Raw genomic sequence first — 22,554 nt, 5'->3', positions numbered from 1 at the left:
GCCAAGCGAAAACCAAGATTATTAACCTTTTGCATGAAGTGGGTGAAGAAATATGGGAGAATGGGAGGAAACGTAGGAGGTGAAACCGGAGGGATGCAAGCTTCAGACCACAAGACTCAGTCAAACTGATGAGGAGAGGAAAAGGATTTTTTATTTTATTTTATATTATTATATATCTTTTATATATATATATATATGCAGGCTGTATATGCCCTTACAAAATCTAAAAACTTGCATATATGTTACCTAAAGCCTTAAATGACATTAATACTCTTTAAAGGCTTATTACAATTATAAAATATTAGAGTATTTAGAAAATTTATATTATATATTTAATTTGAATTAGCTAGATTTAAGTATAATTATATATGATTGATCTCAATTTTCTGGATGTATGCTAATTTTAATGTTTGCAAGAACAAATATGTTGTCTCAAAATTTATAAGGGTAAATATGAACTTTGTGAGAATAAATATATGTTTTTTTTCTTCTCTTGAATGAACTAAACTCTCCATAAGAGCAGGATAAATATACAAATTTCACAGGATAGGTTCAATTTCTTTTCTGTAATGAGGGAAGAGAAAAGTTCTATCATTCAAGAGAAGGATGAGAACCAATATAAGAAATTTAATCTATTCTATTATGTCCTGTCAATTCCTAGTCCTATATTAAGTGGACACAAAAATAGCCTGCAAACTACATGCATTTCTATGGTTCCTGGCAGAATTTGGAGCCAGTTTTTGAAGAAATCATAATAATTTAATTATAATAATATTAAATTATGATATTTTTTTTTTGAAACTCTGAAAGTTAACATATAGAAGGAGGAACCTATTGACTTATTTATTATATTTGTGTTTGCAAATCTATAAATAAGCAGACAATTGTACCTTAGTCTTGCAAGTTTTGAGATTTTTAATGTAATTAGAGGATCCTAAATTTGACATGTTTTTTATAAAAAGAAAAGTAATTTAAATTTTCTAATCTATAAAATCTAAGAACCATAACATTGATAAGTTTTTATGAATCCGATTAAAAAACTTTAATTAAAAAATTATTGTTTTAACAAAAATTTGTAAATAGCGAAGGTGGGATTGGAATGAATTTACTAGTAAAAATAACTACCTCCAATAAACAATAACTTGATGTATATCTAATCTTAACTCTGACAGCTTCGAAGACAATACTATTCCTGCATGCTTCATTTTTAAAGAAAAGCATGCTAGTAAAGATTGTAAGCTGGTCATGGCTTGCCAGAACTTGACAAAGGTTAAGTAGTTCTTTTGGGTTAAGCACAATTGTCATATGCCTCAACGAAGACATGTAGGAGAAAGATAATATAAAATATATTGAAAGATAATATAGGTAAAAAAAACAATACAAAAGATCAATAATTAAATGAAAATTATAAAAATGTCAGTATTATGTGTTTCGATATTTCTTATCACATCGATGATGAAAATTAATTTCCTTTCTACACGAATGAAAATTAATTTCCTTTCTAATCCTCTTATATAAACCCAAAAATTTTCTTTTTTTTCATGCTTTATAGCCCAAAGTAAAAAACACTCAAAATATTTTCTCACATCCTCGAGAGTTTTTTATATTTGAATTTAGCAAGGATACTAACTCAAGCACAAAATAAAAAAAAAATATTTCAATTGTCCGAATCTTATGAAGTTCGAAGTCTTCTATATATATAGATATATTTATAAAGCATAAAAATTATGATTATGTTATTATTATACAAAAAAATTTAATGTCAGAAGCTAAAATTAAATAATAATATATTAAATCTACAATATTTACCTTTTTGATACTACTTGAAAAGCTTTTATTTGATCTACAATTACACTGTCATCAAATCCGAAGGCTGCGATATCGATCTAAAAAATGAATTAGACTCGTCTTCTCCTCTCTTCTTATTCTTTACCGAACTGCTATAAGCAATGGATTATAGATAAAGGAGAGATAAGAGAAAATTTGTAATTTCTCAATAATGGGTTGTTTTGTCCCTAAGAGATCCTATCTTTTTAAAGGTGAGAGCAGAGGATCTAGGATAAATAATTAGGAAAATCTCTCCGATCAAGGTATCTCCTAGGGAATCATTCTATAATTGGAATTTCTTTCTATTGATTGATAATCATAATTAGAATCTAATTATATCTATAATACGTCTTACTTAATTAGGTAAAGCCTTATAATTTAAGATTCTCTCACATGACTCATTAATCGGTAAGATATAAAAGAAATTTAAAATTAAAATAAATAAAATAAAAATTTATTTAAAAAATAATTTTACTTAATTGTATTGTAAAATTTTTTAAAAATATCTCACACGTACACACAAATTTTATAAAATAAACTAATAAATCTAATAAATATAATAATATCATATTAAATTTGACTATTAATGTAACATAATACTATTAGTCATTCCTAATATAATCCAAAATTATCCCTATAATTTATCTTGTCAAGACAATCCTATTATCACACTCAACCATAATATATGTATACATAAATGTGAACAGGATAGTAAAAATAAATAACTTTAATTATATAAATAAAAATATTAATTATAATGTTCACTCAAACATACATCATAATTTTTTTCAAATACTATAGGTCATAAGTCCTAAGTGAATGGATTAATAATCAATATAGTGAAACACAAATTTTAATTGATATTAATTATTTTTAAACTTTTTTGTTGACCATAAAGTACTTTATATCATAATGCATAAAACTACTAGAGTACTTGTCATTCTTACAAAAGAAAATTGTTATAGTATATCACAAAGTATTTTAAGTGATTTGGTAATTGAGTTTAGCAATACTAAGTCTTGAGATAAAATTTCATAAACATAAAACCTAATTAGTGGCCTTCACGAATCAATTTCTATTATAAAAAATACAATAATGCATTACTTATTTTTTCTATAAATTATCCTTTCAACTAATAAATATAAAATATAAAGTAGACTTCCTATTATCAATCTAATTTATAGAATTAACATCTGAAAATATCATTATTTCAATTTGATCTAATTATATATATATATATATATATATATATATATATATATATATATATATATATATATATATATATATATATATATATATATATATATATATATATATATATATATATATATATATATATATAAGCATATAATCTTTCATCCTTTTCATATATTTTATTATTATTTTTTAGTCTTTTAATATTTTGTTCCTTAGTAACTCTAATATATATATATATATATATATATATATATATATATATATATATATATATATATATATATAAACATATAATCTTTCGTTCTTTTTATATATTTTATTATTAATTTTTAGTCTTTTAATATTTTTTAGTTTTTTAATATATATATATATATATATATATATATATATAAATAATATTCTGACTACAAAATTGATATCGGGTCTAGTATAGGCTTGAGCATATAATAAACTTCTAACTGCGTATATATAAAGAATATTTTCTTTATAAATTATTTTTGAAGTCATTTTAAGAATACTTATTTTGACTAAAATTTTTAATTCTACCATTTGCTGAGTAAAGCTATATACTAAATATATTATTTTTGAGACAATCTTAGGAATCTTGATAATTATTCCTAAATATCTCAATGCTAATAATATAAGCTACCTTATTTATATTAACTACCTTAAAATTCTTAGTGAGAAATTTATTTATTTGGTATAATAAATTAAGATCACTACTAGTAAGCAAAATATTATCTACATATAAACTAATATAATAAATTAATTTCTACTAACCTTCAAATACAAATATAGATCAATAGTATTTTCTTAAATTCTAAAGAAAGTAACGATATTAGGAAACTTTATATATCATTATTTAGAGACTTATTTAAGATCATAAATGGATTCTTAAATTTATATACTAAATTTTATTTTTTTTTTAATTTTCTTTACGAATCATGTAGGTTAATACATATAAATTTATATCCTCATTTAGAAAACTTATTTTCATATCCATATAATATAATTCAAAATCATAATAAACCACTAATATTATAATGATTCTTAATGAGTTTATCTAAAAAACTAGAAAAAATATCTTATTATAATCGGTGCATTCTTTATGAGTAAAATATTTAACCATAAGTCTATATTTTATATTATTCAATATTACTTTTTGACTCATATTTATATAATAGACTATTTTATAATTATTGAAAAATTTGATAAGTTCTTAGATATCATTTTTATTCATTGATTTTAATTATTATTTTATTACATCGTACTATTTTATAGAATCATTACTTTTCATAACTTATGAAAACAATAAGGGATCTTTTATTCTTACATCATAATATGATTTTTTGTAGATATGCTATATAATAAAAAAATAGTAAGTCATATTTTCCTTTTAGATATTCTTAAAACTATTGATTGTAATTATTATATAAGATCATTAGTGATGACATCAATATCATGTGGGAGTTCATTAATATTATTTTTGTATTGATCCACATCAATTCTTTTAGTGATTTGAGAAACAATAATCTATCGAATATAAAATGATAAAAAAATATCAACTTATATTTCCTTAATATCAAAATTAAATTTTAATATTTAAAAACTCCTATTGATTCACTATTCTTTTAGGAAACATACATTACCATATTCAATTATCCTCATACTTTGTTTAGAATAATAAAATATGTATCCTTTTAAATTTTTTTAGATAAATAATAAAATATTTAAAAATAGTCCTTGAATTTAATTTTTTTTCATGTGCTTTAAATATTTTTATCTCTACGGGATAATTCAAAATATATAAATATTTCAAATCGGGTTTCCTACTAATCCATAACTTTAACTAAATTGATGGAATTGACTTACCAAAAATCATATTCAAGATATACATAACCATATTTAGAGTGTTACCTCCAATTGATTTGAGTATAAAAAAATAACTCATTATGCTCCTAATTATATTATAAGAGTACGATTTTACCTTTAAATAATTCTATTCTTATGTGACACGTTTAGTAAAAACATACTAAGCATAAAGATTTCGCTACAAAAGAACTAGAATTATGATTGAGCTCGTCATAACTATCATAAAATTTATTACTCCTATCAGATCTAATAATTTGACTTTTCTCTATGATTATCTCTCTATTTTATTTATATATACCTAAAAGTATCAATAGCCTAATACCTGAATTAGATATATATAGTCAAACCTTATATATATATTCAAATATAGGTAATTCAGCCTAAAACAAGATCAGAAAGCTTAAACAAGATAATACTAATGTTAAAAAAAAACTGTAATACCTTGAAACGTAATGTTTTTTATGATGTTAAGTGATCATGTGCTACTAATAATGCTCGGTATATAAAAATGCTTAAGACGGGTCAAGCCTTTCAATTTTTGATAGGCTTAAACGGAGGAATATCATTTCGCTTGAGTCGGTATGTTATGAGATGTATGTACTAGTCTGATGGGTAATTGGAATGTGGACCACCCTAAACCAAGTGGTTTGTGTCCGGAGGGGCATATCGAGTAATACACCCCCTCTTGGTGATATGTCTGAAATTTGATCATTATCGACTTGTACCGATCGGTAATAGTCAGAGTTCGATCGATTTGATCCTACAACCTTAATTTAACTAGTTCTAATGGTCAATTTGACCATTAACATCATTTGAATGAGTTTAAAAGCTCATTTCTCTCCCCTCTTTCAATCTCTTTTATTCTTACACTTTTTCTAACTCATTCTTACTCAAATTACTCTCTTTCTTACGATTTCTCACTCTTCAACTTAATCAAAGCTGAAATTTGGTGATTTCAGACTCATTTTTCACAATTTCTCACTCTTCAACTTAATCAAAGTTGAAATTTGGTGATTGTAAACTCCTTTCTCACAATTTCTCACTCTTCAACTTAATCAAAGCTGAAATTTGGTGATTGTAGACTCATTTAGGAGGTTTACAGCTATCTAACACCTTGAGAATCACTCTATTAAAAAAGTATGTATTCCTGTACTAGTTCTTTATTAATTTATAACAAGATTATCTCTAATATATATAGTTAACAAGGGTGATTAAAATGTTTATAGTGGTAAAATAAGGCTAACTAGGTAATAATACAGTTTTCAATACTGTACTTAGTGGAATTAATGCTAATTTCATTGATATTAGACTTGTATTGGGTCAATTCTATGTAATTAATGTAAATTAGGGTCAAACACATGTTTATAGTGCCCAAATAGGATTAATTAGACATTATCACGGGTTTTTAATGCTATGATTAGCAGATCTAATATTGTTTTCATCAATATTCAATATATGTAGGTAATGTCTTTTAGGGTCAAACACATATTGTTAGTGGCAAAGTAGGGTTAATTAGACATTATCATAGGTTTTTAATCTGTGATTAGCATAATTAGTGTTGTTTGGTCAATTATATGTAGTTGATGTCTTTTAGGGTCAAACACATGTTTATATTAGATAAAGTATAATTCATTATATATAATCATAGCTTGTTATTTCAAATTTGATGATAGTTAGGGCTAATCATAATTTACTAATTTGATAAATATTTATAGGAACACAGTACCAAAGAAATATACATATGATAATACTTGGGATCATGCCTACTGTTTGGACAATAACCGACATCATTGACAATGCATTCATATTGACTATATCAGTCAAGGTGGATGAATCACTTAACTAAAGTAACATTTGGTTAGTGGGTATTCCAATGTTACAAAATATAAAAAGGTCCATAGAGTCTTTTAAAATAAATTATGAAAGCTCAAAGAACAAGAAGAATACAAGCGGGCTTTGCAGGAACCCATTTATGATTAATACGAAAGTCACAGTGATGATGTTGACCTAAATCTTATCATTAATATTCGTGCATCACTAGAGTATCATTATATGTATGAGAAAGTAATGAGACATCAATGACTTAACTTAGAATAAGAGTATAGCGGTGGTAGTGGGTCTACACCACTTTTAGATAAGTGACAGCATAAGGTAATCAACTACCCCTCAGTCGAGTAGGATTATTAGTATGTGATAGGGTTAAATTCGAGGTTTCATGAGAGGACTTGGCAAGAGGTCAGTACTTGAAATTATTGATATTGATCCGCAAGCCTATCTTCTACAATTAGTAAAATAGACAAGAATTGATGATGCTTATCCAAAAGAAAAGAAGTTGGATATTAATAAAACAATAACAAAGTAGTTCAACTTTAACAAGATTCCAACACACATAACTCAAGGCCCCTATTATCATAGTATATGTCTTCAATCTAAAAGGCTAGCACAAGTATCTAACCTCCTACACCAAAGGAGATACATAATATTTATCTAGATGAGGATGTGGTAAAACTAAATGCTTGGATCAAATCCTTCAAAAAGTAGTCGGATGAGTATGAGGTAACACTAATAAGTGATAGTTAGATCGAACCTACAAAAATGTGCATCATCAATTTTCTTGTCTATTACAACTAAAGAATTATATTTCACAAGTCAGTTAATGCTTCAAATAAAATTCAAGATATAAACTACTACGTAGAGAACCTAATGGATACTATGGTAGAGGAGATTGGGCCATAATACATTGTCTAAATTATGATTGATTATGAAACTAATTTCAAGAAGACCAGCTTAATGAAGAGTTTCCCTATTTTGATGATTATGCTTTAGTAAGACAATGTGTGGCAAGGGCCCAGTCCGTAATAAAGCTTATATACAATCATTATTGGACATACTCTTTGATGTAGAAGTTTACATATGGTGAGATACTCTAACTCAACACCATTTAGTTCATTATAAATTTCATCGATTAAAGTCAATCTAGGAAAAGAGATAGTCTCAAGGCAATACTGATGTTGTAGGATTGGTCGGATTCACGATATTCAAAATCAAGTGATGAAAAAAAAGTAAAGAAGATAATTCTATCTTCTAGATTTTGGGAGTTTGTGAATGAAATTATAATAGCAATCGAACCGCTTTATATTCTCCATAAGGTTGATATGGAGAAGTGTCATCAAATACGTTATCTTAGATATATGCTAGAATTACTCAATACTTTTTTGTCAAGTAGTGTGATTATCCGGCTTCCAATACCACTTAGATCAAGATTTTTAATTTTATATTGTATCGGTGCATTGAGCTTTGCTTAGTATGGTATGGTAGAAGGTATCGAGTGGTACGCTAGGGCATACCAAGTAGTATGCATAAAAAAAAAATATAAAACCCTTTGAGTTCGGCATCTTCAGTAGAAATGAGAGATGAAGGCGATGCTAGGTCGAGTTCCATCATCCGAAGACATCGCTACGAGGGGAGTTACGACAGGACAAAAAAACAAAAGAGTCAAGGTCGGAGGGAGGAAGCTTCTTCTTTCACAAGGGCTTGTTCAAGTGGTTGCAGTTCTTGACAATGAGGTCGACGAGGGAGGTCGGGACCAAAAGCAAAAAAGTCAAGGTTGGAGGGAGATAGTTTCTTCTTATGCGAGGGCTTCTTCAAGCAGTCACGGTTCTTGACGACGTGGTCAATGAGGGAGATCGGGACTAGAAGCGAAGGAGTCAAGGTTAGAGGGAGGTAGTTTCTTCTTCCATGAGGGCTTCTTCAAGTGGTTGTGGTTATTGACGATGAGGCCGACGAGGGAGGTCGGCACCAGAAGCGAAGGAGTCAAGGTCGGAGGGAGATAACTTCTTCTTCCGTGAGAGCTTTATTTTGATTGTTACCGCCTGATACAATCTCATATCACCCAATACGGGGCCAAAAGATTGATGCTGCTCAGTAGTAGGAGGTCTACATATCGGTGGACCGGTGGAATGGTATTAAAATCCTTGATTTGGATTACTTTGAAGGAACTTCGCGACTTTGTACTAGATTTATTGGACTAATACCTTACAGATTATTCTTGGAGATCAAGTTCATTTTCATCGAGGGAGAATGATAGAGAATCATTTAGTTTTATAAGGATTTTGTAAAAGTTTATTCTAGACAAAAAAAAATTAATAGAAAGTCATCAATTAGTTGACCTAAAAATTTTAAAAATTATGTTAAAAATTAAATAGTCTCTTAGTCTTTTTAGGTACTAACCTAAGGGTTCCTTTTGTATTAATTACACTCATTTTAGGTATTGTAGAAGCTATATTTTAGATTTCTAAAAGTATATGAGTTACGGATGAATCATTTGATTGAATAAAAAGAATTACATCTTCTCTCCTCTAGTCTCCTTCTCTCTCTATTTTAACGCTTCTCTTTTCTTCTCTCTCTACTTCTTTACCAAGTTATACATACATCAATAATTTATCGCCATTTTATGTGTTTCACTGTTTATTATTATCTGACATGTCCTTTACTTTTCTTAATGTGCTCTTCTTTCAAGTAATTTATGATCATTTCTTCTTTCGATTACTATTATTGCTTCTCGTGATCTCTTGTTACATGATTCACAATATTGATGAGTTCAAAGCCACCTTTTTCATTTAGCTTACAGTCTTTTTTCCTTGGTTGTCCATTTGGGAAGTATTTGGTGCTATCTTGTTTATTCTAAATTCTGTAGTTGATTAATGTGCTGCAGTTCTCCTAATCTTAATTCCAAATGCAACTATATGTGATACCTTTATCTACCTTTATATTACAAGTGTAGACAATCCTTGACATCTAGTATTTGGTGTAAGTTATGAGTGTATATCTTACTAATTCTGTTTTGTGTGCATTTTTCAAGTAGCTTCTACAGGCAACTGGATAATTTTACATGCGAGAAATGCTGTGCTATGTATGTTTCATAGTTATTAATTCATTTTGCTCTATGGCTTTTTCAAAGGGAAATATGACTTCCTTCTGAGAACAAACTGTCCATTTTACATGTACATATTTTCCTGTTTATGTCTTTTGCAGAGAAAAATATATGAACTTGCATATTTTTCCATACAAAAAAATGCATCTCTCTTTTTGTAGGCAGACAAACTTGTGTCTGTAGAGCAGCTTATACGTTTCCTTCCTGCTAACGGACAGATTCTACTGTTCTCAGCAACATTCACTTCACTGTGACTGAAGGATTTTAAAGACAGGTATCTTTCTAAACCATATATAGTCAATCTTATGGACGAACTTTCCTTCAAGGGAATAACTCAATACTATTCTTTTTGTGGAGGAAAGGCAGAAGGTCCATTGCCTTAATACTCTTTTTTCAAAGATTAGTTCTTAGAAATTATTATTTTGAATATTTTAAGTTGTTTGTAGTTCTTTTAATGATGGAAACATGCACTATTTCTTACGGCTTCAAATCAATCAAACCGCAACTTTGTTAATCAGGTTGAGCTATTAGCAAAGAACATTATTGAACTTAGTTGTTCTTTTGCTTCTACGTTCATGCTAAAATGTTGCAAGATCATCCGAATTAGGTCTTCCATGACTTCCCCAATGGTGCATGCAGGAATCTAGTTTGCGTAGGTTTGCCGTTACTACCTCAAACTTTTTTCCTTCTAGCTATTTTTTGGGATTAGTAAATATTTTAGGATTCCTGGAGTTAATGTTCTAGTATGATAAGAAATTCTATTACAAAGAGTTCCGAAGAAAATCTTGATAATTAAGGTTTGGTTCTTCTACAAATATCTTATGTATCTTTGGGTTTTGATGGGGAGAACAAAAAATGAAGAATACTTTTAGTGTACTTGGGTTTCTTTTTATGGTGTCTAAAGAGGTACTCTTTAGGGTTTCTAGAAAGGGTGAAAGAAAATGTATAAATTCTTTGAGGTTTATATGAGATGATGTGCATGAAAATTTATACTTAAGTAAGGATAACTCAAGGGAGTTGGATTGATTTTGATTTGTACATGGTAAAAATTTTGATTTTATCTTTAAATGTAAGTGGGATTTGTCGAACCACATTAATCTTGCATTAATTTTTTGGTACATTATTTGATTGATCTTTGTTTTTATTTTTTTATTTTACTTCTCTCTCTCCTCAACAAGGTGTATTAGAGCAAAAAAATCCGATGGCCAGAGATTCAATAAGGATGAGCAATAAAGATCGGAAGGAGAAAGTATTTTCTCTTCGGAGACACAAAAATAGACAAAATACTCATTTAGTATTTTCTTTTGATTTTCGGTCTTCCTTCTTTTCTTCCCCTAACACTACTAATACATATACTAGTTTAATAATTAGACATTATGATTGTGATTTGAAAAAGGACTGAATGATGATGGAATATAATTGATTCTTACTAAAAGCCTTTGTTAGTTACTGTTGTATTTCTCCAGACTTACAAGTCAATGTTAACTATGGCTTACATCAATACTTTTAGTTGTTCAGATTACCAGATATGAAGTGGTTAACTTAATTACTATATATATGCATGAATACTAGTCGACTGAAGAAACGCTTGTGGAACAGTGTAAGAAAGCAAATTGGTATCAAACAAAGTTCTGCGTGATTTGCCACCACCTAAATGCTGCATATCACTAACTTGAGGAAACTTAAATGGAGAGGATTCTATGGTAGCGAGCTTCTTTTTATTTTTATTCTCTTGGAATTGGCCTCTAAAAGAAAGCAATCTCTTGGAGTAAAGAACAGTTTTGTATTTCCTACTTCCACTGACAAATAAGCCTAAACTATTAAACCTTTGAAATCTAGCAGGAAAGAGAAAAGCAGAAGACCAGCAAAAGTTTATCCTGTTGGTCATACTGATGTCCCTTCCTTGGAGTTTTGTATTTCCTAAACTATTAAAGAACAGTTTTGTATTTCCTACTTCCACTGACAAATAAGCCTAAACTATTAAACCTTTTGAAATCTAGCAGGAAAGAGAAAATCAAAAGACCAGCAAAAGTTTTATTGGTTTCTGAAGGATTTTCCCTTGATTTTGCAGATCTGTTTGCTAGGGGAATTGATATTCCCTAAGAACTCCATTGGGTATTGCTACAATCGTAAGTGTATGTATATATGCTATTACTTTATTGAAGTTGGCTAGCAGTCCATGATTTCTAACTTGAAGTGCTCAGAGGAAGAAGTCATAATTTGTACTATTTGGTTGCTTGCATCAACAATCATAGGTTCTCAAAGACCACTTTAACTTGTATCCACTCTTACTAGTCCTAGAATTGTTAATACCTTTTTTTCTGGTTCCTACTCTTATTCCTTCTGATAGAGGAATTATTGTGTGATTGTAGGTATAGGATCGAGCAAGAACTTGGAACTGAAATAAAGCAGATTATTTTGTGTAAGTGCATACATGTATGGGTTACCTCTTTTCATCGAGTGATAAATATAGTTATTTGTCAGGTGGTGGATGCCACTCGATTCCATCCCAAGTTCATCTTTTTTGCAGGATTCATTTTATTGCCTTGATGGTGACTCTGGGGACTCATTGATAGAAAGAATAGAAGATAAAAAGAATTATTGAAGAAGCTTTAATTTGAATATATTAACATATTCATCTCTTATTTATACAGATTAGGATGGAGGATTTCCCTCAGCAGAATTACAGGGAGGAACTCTTCTAACCTTGATAGGAGGAACTCTTCTAATTATTTATTCTAGACCCTTTGCTCTACTTCTAGGAACTAAACATAAGAAAAATCACATATAAATAGATAGGACCTATAGGGAATTATAGTTTTTCTCTCGATTCTTTTCTCTAACCATCAATTTAGATGGTCCTGTGAAATGATAGAAAGAGAGGAGAAGGATCTAGTTCCTCTTTGCAGATTTACATCGATCTTGGATTAAAGACGATGCATTTGCAGATCAAACAGAGATTCTTTTTTCAGATGACATCAAAAGGTACGCATCATTAAATCAAATCTAATTATTTGATTTTAATCATAACATAAAAGATTAGTTTCATATTTAATACAACATATTATAAATTTTATGCTTACTGTTGGTTTAGACCGTCAACGTTTTGTATCGCTTTGTAACAAGATTAGAGTTCAAGATTGGAAGTAATTTTATGTTTTATTCTTATGACTTGTGAAACACATCTGTGTCATGGTTTTGTGCTGCCCTACACAATATCTTCTGGTCTCATTTGATAGTTATTATCAACAGCTCATCCGACGTCTGTGCTGTTTTTATTTGGTTTGCTTCATGCGTCAACTCAAGAACACATCTCAAAATCTGAGAGACTCTCACAGAGATGGATTCGTGTGGGTAACCGTGCAGCACGAAGCCAACTTTGATGTCCACGAAGACGGCACTCCAACAACTGCAATAAGTTTCTGGTTAGTGTCGTCGGCCGCTAATGGATTTTGTGGCCGACACACCGATCTATTTCTTTTTGTTTGCGATTAGACCAGAGAGTAGTCGAGTGGAACGAAGCACTTCTTGGGGGAATGGCATGTTGTTGTTGATCCCTTGTTGGTGGACTTACGTATGTATGTCCTTGGCAGAGTTCGTGGGGTTCTCCATGATTCAAACCAAACTGATTAGGACCAGAAACATCCTGTTTTGGATATAACCTCATACACAATCTTACCATCCTACATTAGTTAACACTGATTTGCTTTGTGATGTTGGCATATAATGCAAGTCAAGAAACCCATAGAGATCAAGTGAATCACTTCTAGCCCCCTGTTGATGGATGTATCATCAAATTAACTTGCCTTAGATTATTAGGGGTTTAGGTTTTATCCTACAAATTTTGAAGGTGTCAGCTACATTACTTAATCTCAATTTCGTTGCTTATCACTGCAAAAAAAGTTATATAAATCTATATATCAATTTACTTGCATAAAAAATAAATAATTCATCTTCTTCCTTTTTCTGTTGGTGTTGGATGGTTTGGCAGGAAGTTCCATTTTATAGCCATCATTTTCGTATTGATTTGAAGTAAGAGATCTTTCATTTGCTGCCGTAGAAGAGGGCAGAGCCTTCTTATTCTCGAGGGCTAAACACTAGTCGGTGGATCAGACACCTCGCTGCTGGCTTCTCTGATAATTCAATCAGGTATGACAAGTTTACACATGTATATTATATATATACATAATGTCAAATCTTAACTGGTTTGCATATACAACCTGGAGAATGTAGATTAATTAAGCTGTCATTTTCGAGCACAACATTTGTCAAGCTGTTTGCATCTGGGCAAAAAGCAACAGATAAATTCGATTGCATCTGAGCTTGTTGTTTTGTGTCTGGTTGTAGTGGCTGCCTCAGTTGTGCATTTCAATTTCTTTATGAAGCTTGTTGTGATTAAGGTTAATATATATTTTTTCCTTTTCTTTTCATGGTTACTGCTGAATCAAACTGACCTACCTAAACACAGAGAGGAGGAAGAAAATGCTGTATAAATCTGCTGCCAAGAACACTGTGTGAGAGTTTTGACATCCATGCTGCCTATCATTCATAGATGGACACTATGTAAGCAACGCATGAGCCTATCAAGGCTATTTCAAAGACGGATGCTCTTCATTACAGCAAAATGTTTCCAAGGGGGGGGTTATTCTTATGATGTGCAACTCATAAGATTTGAGGATGGTTTTGATGCAAGATGTTGACGATTTCTTGACGCCATTAACGATACACAGGATAGCTCCTCAGTTTATTGTGACGAAAGACCATGCTGGCGTGCTGCCACTTGATCATTCATTTCTTCTCTTCTTTTTTCTCTTCTTTCTTCTCTTCTTTCTTCTCCTCTTTCTTCTCTTCTTTCTTCTCTTCTTTCTTCTCGTCTTTTTTCTCTTCTTTTTTCTCCTCTTTAGCCGGTCCAACTGATACTATATCGATCCTTCCCATCTTCTTCAACTTCTTAGCTATGGCAATTGTGTCCATCTCACCTATGATGGTCATCTTCTGCTCCTTCAGATCAGCTTCTATGAAATCAATGCCTGAGCCAAGAATCACATCGTATCTAATGGATAGCCCATAATAGTTTATATGTCTCAGTAATCTAAGATGCTCATATCTTGGGACAGCAACAAGTTTTCTTGGTAAATTTATGCGCCACTTTGATGGAGGTAATGTCAGACGATTTAGTTTTATATCTTGCATTATCAAAATAATTTTCTTCGAAGAAATCAGCTAAGTTAGTGAAAATAGACTAAGATGGAAGACCATATTACTGACTGTGAGTTCATTTTTCATTATTCTTTCTATAATAATTGTTTTGTTCTCATTTTGTTGGTAGCAGAGACGCAACTTTTCTTGTACTACTTATTCTGGTGCAAAAATAGTAATCTATTTAATGTTAGATTTCATTGGTAGGTGAAAATCCACAGGATCTGATAAAAGCATGGATTGGTTTCACCAAAAACGAAAAAAAAAGAAGAAGAAAACTTACCAAAAGTCCAAATCAAGGGCTATATTTATATTTTGATTGATGTAATTAAAGCAATATTGTATAGTTTTTATGTGCAACCTCTGTTGTAAGATCTGAACTCTTCATTAACATCCCTGCTATCCTAATTATATGTGCAATAAGCTAGAAATCCTTTTGCAGTTTCTGAACTCAAATATTGATTGATGCTCCAACCAGAAGAAAAGCTCCTACTTGATCTACTTTAGTGCATCAATGATTTACCATCATATGAAAGGGTATGATGATGCTTGATGGAATATGAGGTAGAACAGGAACATACCATAAATCTCTGCCACAGCTCCGATGGCCTTCTGCTTGGTTTTGTCATCAACCATGGCCAGAACCTTCAAGACAACCTTTTGCTGTTCGAACCAGTGGATCCCAAAATTAACAGAGATGAAAGCTAAGCAACACATACACAGCATTTACATCCATGCTACCAAAAGTAGCATGAAGAATGGTGCACACAAACCTGTGCCATCTGAAGAGGAAGGAGATCGATGACTGGCTCCGGTGAGTTCTAACAAATGAAATGAACCACTGAAGGTGGGAAAAGGAAGGGGAGGGGGAGCCTGTCGCCTGCTGGTACCTTTAAAAGGTATCGAGTTCCATTGTTCATTCTGAACACCGTAGGGACTCTGCTATCCTCATACACTGCCGACGCAAGCTGGACCCTCTGGAGATTCGTGATAGGAGGACGGAGTGAACGCTGGACTTTTCTGGCTGACATTGTGGCCATGCCACATACACAGCGAGTCAGGTTTGGGAATGATGACAACAGGCGATTGTCAAAAAGGTTCATTGGCCATCCGCGAGAGATAAACTTTTCGACACCTTTAAAATATTCTCTTTCTTTATTGAATCAAGGAAGAATGAAATCAGCTACGAAACAAACAATCCAATTGTCCGCTTCTGCATTTGTTGTTTCGACAGCCAGCTTTTTCTTTTTCTTTTTTCCTTTCTTCACGCTGCTGACTCCACTGGTTTCCGTAAGACACAAGTAAATGGAGGCTTACCTCATTTATTAATAAATTCATGGAAACTCATCGTTATTCTAATAATAATATAAAAAAGAAGAAGAAGAAGAGCAGCCATTTTCCTAAGATATAAATTTTCCTCAATATCTTTTTTTTTTTAAAGATAAATGGTGAGGATGAAATTTGATCTCAAAATCTTACTATTAATAGTTAAGGCCTTACAATAATTTAAGTTAGCTAAAGTCTTTCTTTAAGAACCAATCAATTTTTTTTCCAATATTGCATTTAGCAAAATCAGCTGTCATCCCTAACCTTGTACCCATAGAACAAACTCATCGATCGAATTTTACTTCTTTTTTATTAAAAGTTCTTTCTATTACTAAATGTTAATTTCACGCTCATATAAATTGTGCTAGATATTGGCACTAAAAAATTTGATATTCTCGTGATGAATCTAATAAATTCTTTCACTACAACCATCATGTAAACATTTGCTTTGTAGAACTCAAACCATTAAAAAGTATTCATATAGCTATATGTAAGAAGTTGAGTGCGATGACGGAGAGGTCGCACAATCCTCTCATTATAGTACGATCGCTATTGGGTACCCATTTGAAACTTTCTTAAGTTTCGCCCCACAAAATACAAAACAAAAAACAAAAGAAACAAAAAAAAAAAAAGGGAAAGTTTGGTCTATTGATACAGTGAAACCACAAAACACATGCATGTGCAAGTGGAATGCAATTCGGCAACCAGAGTTTCAATTCATTCATAATTGAGTGATTGGCATTGGCACTCCCATAGGCATCAACTCCTTTCGTCTCTTATGATACGAATAGACATACCTGGATGTGTGCATGAGCTATATATCTATAGATATATCATGTTTATGATATGTAACCATTTTTACTCTGGTTGTGCAGTTGACAATGAGGTGTAATAAAGAGGCAGCAGAATGTGGTGGCAACGCATTGTTGCTGTGGGTTGTACAATAATGACGCAGTCGACGGTGAACCAATGTAGTGAACTAAGTTAATTGTAAGTAGTTGCAATGTAGTTTCCACAGCAAAGATTCTGTAGCCATAAATAGGTTCTGATACCAAAAGAATGAAGTAAATTCTGTTAACAAAGAGGCAACAATATAATGAATCCAAACCTAAAGATATTATATAATTCGTATGTTTCCAACGTCAAGGGAATGAGGTCATGGGAGATTTAAAACTCATGCAGGAGTAGCAAACGATGATGAGAGAGCAAACAGATTACATTCACTTCAACAGAGTTTTGACAATGGACTTGACATTGAGCTTCTTAAGGTCTGTGTAGGACTGGCCACAACCAACAAACATCACAGGAGCTCCAGAAACATAAACCATGGAAAGAGCTGCTCCAACCTGCACGAAAATTCCATTAGTTACAAAAGCCAAAAGAGAATGGGTAACAAACGATATATGTAAAAGCAACTTTTACAGCAAACAGTTGATGATGGCAACCTTATCGTCAATCGTATCGAACTTGGTGAGCAGGATGCCATCGATCAACCTGGCGTTTGGAACTGTGGACAGGTCCGCTAATTTCTGCAATGATGTTGAACAAAGTAATATGGACAGTCCAAACATGTAAATTTAAGATTGAAATAGGTATTCTTGCAAAATAGCCAGCAATATTAAGGAGTAAAATAGTTGACATACCTGGTTAAACTTTGTTAACTGATCCACCGCATCATTTCCTACCAATGCCTCTCCGACAAAAAGAACCAGATCTGGGTTGTTGAGATTGATGAGCTTGGAGAGTGCCCTCATGAGTGGCTCGTTATCCTATATGTGAGAGGAAGAAGGTTACAGAAAATACAACTCCAAAGTGTTCAGAAAATTAAATGGTCCTCAAACAACTAAGCAATCTTACCTGCATACGGCCAGCTGTATCAACAAGAACAACATCTGAATTGTTGCGTTTAGCCTCCTGGATAGCTTCCTTAGCTACAATTGCAGGATCTTTCTCATAGCCTTTCTCAAATATAGGAATCTGCAAAGCATTTTAGGTATCACAATGTTACTCCATTCAACTTTCTTATCACTGAAATTGTAATATTGCTCGTGTTGCACCAAAATCAGAATATTACTTGTACATGTGCATCAAAGTCTGTTGGCTAATGTTATTTTAATTTTAATCATTTGACTACCTGACTTGACCAGGAAGCAATACATCTCCTAAATATTAACCTAGTGTTCAACACAAAAACCAGAGAAGAAAGGTTCACCAGTCAATGCTATATTGGTAGAAAGACACCAGGTATTGTGATAATTCAAACATGTTTTCTGAAAGTGGCTAGACAGTTGTCTGGTGAACATCTTTGACAGTCTCTATGCATATAACAAGCTCCTACCAACAAACAATAATAAACGAAGGAAAGATGGCATACTCTTAGTAAAAAAACAACAAGATTAAGAGAACAGTAGCACCACTCCATGAATAAAATAAGATAAAAGGAGAGAAACATAGCATACCTGGAGTCGGCGTGCATGTGTGCGGAGCTGTTCAACAGCACCTGACCTAAATGTATCACATGCTGCCAGCATGACATTAATGTTGTGTTGCAAAAGCCAGTATGCAACCTACAAAAGAGAAAAGATACCTTAGATATGGAACAATACTAGTTGAGTTTGGCAAATAAAAGAAATATGCTTTACTTTGGCAAGATTAGTAGATTTCCCAACTCCATTGACACCAACAAAAACAACAACATAAGGTCTTCCTTGCTCCTTAGCAGTATGGACATCCCGCAAAATGTCAATGGACCGCTTTGGAGTTAAAATGCGAAGAAGCGCCTCTTCCATAGCTGTCTGCAAATGTTATCCAACATTAACATATGAGGTTCTGCAGGACACCTGCCGCTAAATGGAACCTGCAACAGAAAACACACACACAAAGAATGCAACACGGTCAACAAACCTGGACTGTTGAAGAAACTCTTGTAAAGGAGCCCAGCTTCTTCCCTTCAAGGCTAGCTGCTACTGATTCACAAAGCTTTTCAGCAATTTCCTCAGCCTAAAAGTACCATGATAAAGTAACTCTAAGCCAAAGTGAGTAGCAAACCCAGCTCAAACAAGCATCATAATTTCATGTACATGCAAAAGAGCAGCAAGCACATGAGACCAAGCACATAGCCACATACCACATTTTTAGTCATCAACCGGTCCTTGAGAGCTTTCAGTGCTGGTTGCAAATCAGATTTCTCTAACACAGCATTGCCTGAAATGCTGAAACCAAGAGAATTCACCAAACAAATTATTAATTGTCAATTGCAGTTGCCTGAGATTGTATGAGTTAGTAGTTAAAGTTGTAAAAGAAACAAACTGAAAGACCACTGTGGATCTGAAGATTGTTTTAATTGCAAAATCACTGGTATGATCACTAATTATTGCAAAGTCTCTGTTTTTTTATCACTAAGGAGTACTATGGTGGGTATAATACTATTTACACCACAAGCACATTAATTTGATGAATGTAGACATGGAATTCTAGACTAAGCACCAGAAAGAGTATCCATGTTGTGCAACTATGAATGGATGCTATATGCAATGTAATTTTAACCTTAATTCCATCATTTGACAGAGAAGAAAATCTGCAGTAAGCCAAAACATGGTTTCTAGGATCTCATATAAGTTAGCAAACATATATCTAAAAGAAATATTTTCTAAAGAAACCTCTATACCAAGTTAAGCTTGAAGGTTATGTAGATCTCCCACTTTAAATAAGAGCAGTGGAATTTGAAACACTCTATCAATGCTTGAAAGGAAGAGGTATAATTTATCATCAGATTCATGTTTATCATTTCCAGAGACACCACATCCATCACAAGGAAAGATGGACCTACATGGACTATGCTAAAGCATGCCAGGTCCCAAACAAATGAATCAGCAGGTTCCAGTAACTTAACTGATGATGCTGCCCTCAACAAATTACAATGGCAAGAACAGATCCAAGCAGATGATTGGCTCAATCCCAAAACAATTGTAATCGCCTGTTGTTATTGCTATAGTAGTATCCATCCCATTAGTAAGAGAAAAAACCTATTTGAAACTTGCCCTACATCTTTGAAATATATTTCTTGAGATTCTTTATTTCCTCGAGTGGCTTGAAACTCTTGTCCTTATTAATGATTAGCTCTAAGATAATAAAGCAAAAATAAACAAGAACCAAAAGGCAACCTTGTGCACCACCCCACAATTTTCTCTTCCAGAAAAGTGATCTGTTATATCTGCTACATGGAGTTAGGGATGATAGACATTTGAGCTCTCCATAAAGTCTCACGAAACAATCTGGCAATTCTGATGAATAAAAGAACAAAAAAGCTGACCTATCTCTCTAATAGATAAAATATGACCAATGCACTGAAATGAACAGCTAGGGCAATTCTGTCAGGCATCCTACTACATTGTTGAATGTGTTGATGATAATAACTAATCCATTGAATTTACAGAAAATGAAATTTCAAATATGGTGGGTAACACTTGAATGATACAACAAGAAAAGAATCAAAATATTCAATCTACAGCTCAACATTGGATTATTAAAAAAGATGAGTTATTAAATTAAATAATAAGACATTAGTACAGAAGGGGATGAAATGCTGATATAAAAAAGAACAATAGTTCCACATGCAACATTTAACATACAAGAAAACTATTCAGCTATATGAGCATCAGTTGATAAGGAACCATACAAAGAGATAGAAAGATCTGGGACATTTAAGTCATGTCCAGAGTAACTAAGAGTAATGTATTTGGAAAAGCCCTTACGATCATAAATAGACTATTTAAACAGGGAAGACGATGAATCCCATCAAAGCAACTGACAGTACAAACCAACAGGTGAAATATGCACACCAAAATAGTCACTAAATTGAAACAAGAAGGCATCCAAATCGAAATTGTTACCTCTGAAGCATAGACGAAAACCACCCCTTCTTCTTGATGCCAGGCTTCTCGTTCTCCAATTCCTCATCTTCCTCATGCTCACTGTCGCTGCTCACGACTTCCTCTTTATCCATCATGCTCTCTCCCTGATCTGCTGCCACAACCTCGGCATGCCCTTCCCCTCTCTCATTCGCTGGATCCGTGTAATCCAGTCTTGACTCGGAAGGCGAATCATCCCAAACCCTATTTTTCTTCACAGCCTTCGTCGGCTCTGCCTTGGCAGCCTTAGTGCCACCGCCACCAGTATGCGACTTCTTCCCACCTTTGGATCGCAACTTTTGTAGCTTATTTACATCGAAAGCCCCAATGTCTGGGGCTCCGTTCTCTTTTCCCTTTACAACAGTATTTGGGGCGCGAGAATTCTCCTTAATTCCGTTCTCTTGCCCGTTCGAACTACCATTCGCTAACCAACGCCCCTTTCCTGAATCGCCATCAGACTCATCTTTCCCGGAACCACCACCATTGCCGCCGCCACCACTGCTTCGTTGCTTCCCCGAGCCCCTGGCGGCGCCACCAGGGGCTTGCTTCTTGCTGGGCGCAACGGGGACACGGCCGGCCTGCTTGGACTTCCGCATCTCCTCCGCCCGAGCCTCGGCCTCCTTCTGGAGCTGGCGGAAGATCTCATCGAAATCACCATAGGAGGTGCGCTTGGGGTCATAGATCTGGGAGAACTCGCGACGGGCGGCGGCGAGGAGGTCGTCGACGTAAAGGAGATGGAGGATGCGCTGGTAAACGGCGACGAAGACAAGACCGAGGTCGTTGTCGAAGGCCCACTTGAGGGTGTAGGCGGCGCCGCCACCGGGGGCGTCGAAGTGGAAGGCGGTGTCGGCGGAGCGCTCCTCGAGGAGGCAGGATCGGATGAGGGCGTCGATCGGGGAGCCCTTGAGCGCGTTGCCGAGCTCCCACAGGATCAGCCCGCCCCGCGTGAAGATCAACAACTGTTCCAACATCTTTAGGTCCGATCTGCACGATCCCCCACAAAAAAAAGGAAAAATCCACCGCAATTCAAACACGATCGCATGAAATCCACACAAAACAAAACAACCTTACAAAGTAAAGACAGGAAAGATGGATTCGCAACCTAAATTTGCGTGTGGGTTTGGAAACCCTAGAGAAGGGAAGAGGAGAGAGGGATGATGAAGGGACGGATTCAACGATTTCTTCTTGCGGGTGTGTATTTATAGATAGATCGATAGATACAAGGCAAGTCGAGGAGAGAGAGAGAGAGAGACCGTAACGCGGTGTACAACTACGACCGGACCGCAA

The 22,554-nt window shown here is 33.3% G+C and overlaps 2 protein-coding genes across 3 annotated transcripts; both read right to left on the bottom strand.

Moving 5' to 3' along the window:
- Positions 1-14,396: 14,396 nt before the first annotated feature.
- On the bottom strand, positions 14,397-16,023 carry LOC103985655 (heavy metal-associated isoprenylated plant protein 39). Its single transcript, XM_009403417.3, has 3 exons — positions 15,805-16,023; positions 15,613-15,694; positions 14,397-14,862 (listed from the first exon to the last, which is right to left on the bottom strand). The coding sequence occupies exons 1-3, from the start codon at positions 15,811-15,813 to the stop codon at positions 14,621-14,623; spliced, it is 333 nt and encodes a 110-aa protein (XP_009401692.1). The 5' UTR covers positions 15,814-16,023; the 3' UTR covers positions 14,397-14,620.
- Positions 16,024-17,451: 1,428 nt separating this feature from the next.
- LOC135612820 (uncharacterized) lies at positions 17,452-22,554 on the bottom strand. Of its 2 annotated transcripts, none has more exons than XM_065109535.1 (10): positions 22,521-22,554; positions 21,250-22,251; positions 19,485-19,569; positions 19,262-19,357; positions 19,000-19,152; positions 18,817-18,924; positions 18,215-18,334; positions 18,001-18,126; positions 17,803-17,886; positions 17,452-17,703 (listed from the first exon to the last, which is right to left on the bottom strand). In XM_065109535.1, the coding sequence occupies exons 2-10, from the start codon at positions 22,236-22,238 to the stop codon at positions 17,578-17,580; spliced, it is 1,887 nt and encodes a 628-aa protein (XP_064965607.1). In that variant the 5' UTR covers positions 22,239-22,251; positions 22,521-22,554; the 3' UTR covers positions 17,452-17,577. The 2 variants fall into 2 exon arrangements, with proteins under 2 accessions (XP_064965607.1, XP_064965605.1); XM_065109533.1 differs by lacking the exon at positions 22,521-22,554 and adding an exon at positions 22,370-22,514.

Source organism: Musa acuminata, chromosome BXJ2-5 (assembly GCF_036884655.1).
Source record: "Musa acuminata AAA Group cultivar baxijiao chromosome BXJ2-5, Cavendish_Baxijiao_AAA, whole genome shotgun sequence".
NCBI classification, from domain to species: Eukaryota; Viridiplantae; Streptophyta; class Magnoliopsida; order Zingiberales; family Musaceae; genus Musa; species Musa acuminata.
Note: the sequence above shows the minus strand (reverse complement) of the source record. Positions and strands in the feature narration are given on the sequence as shown.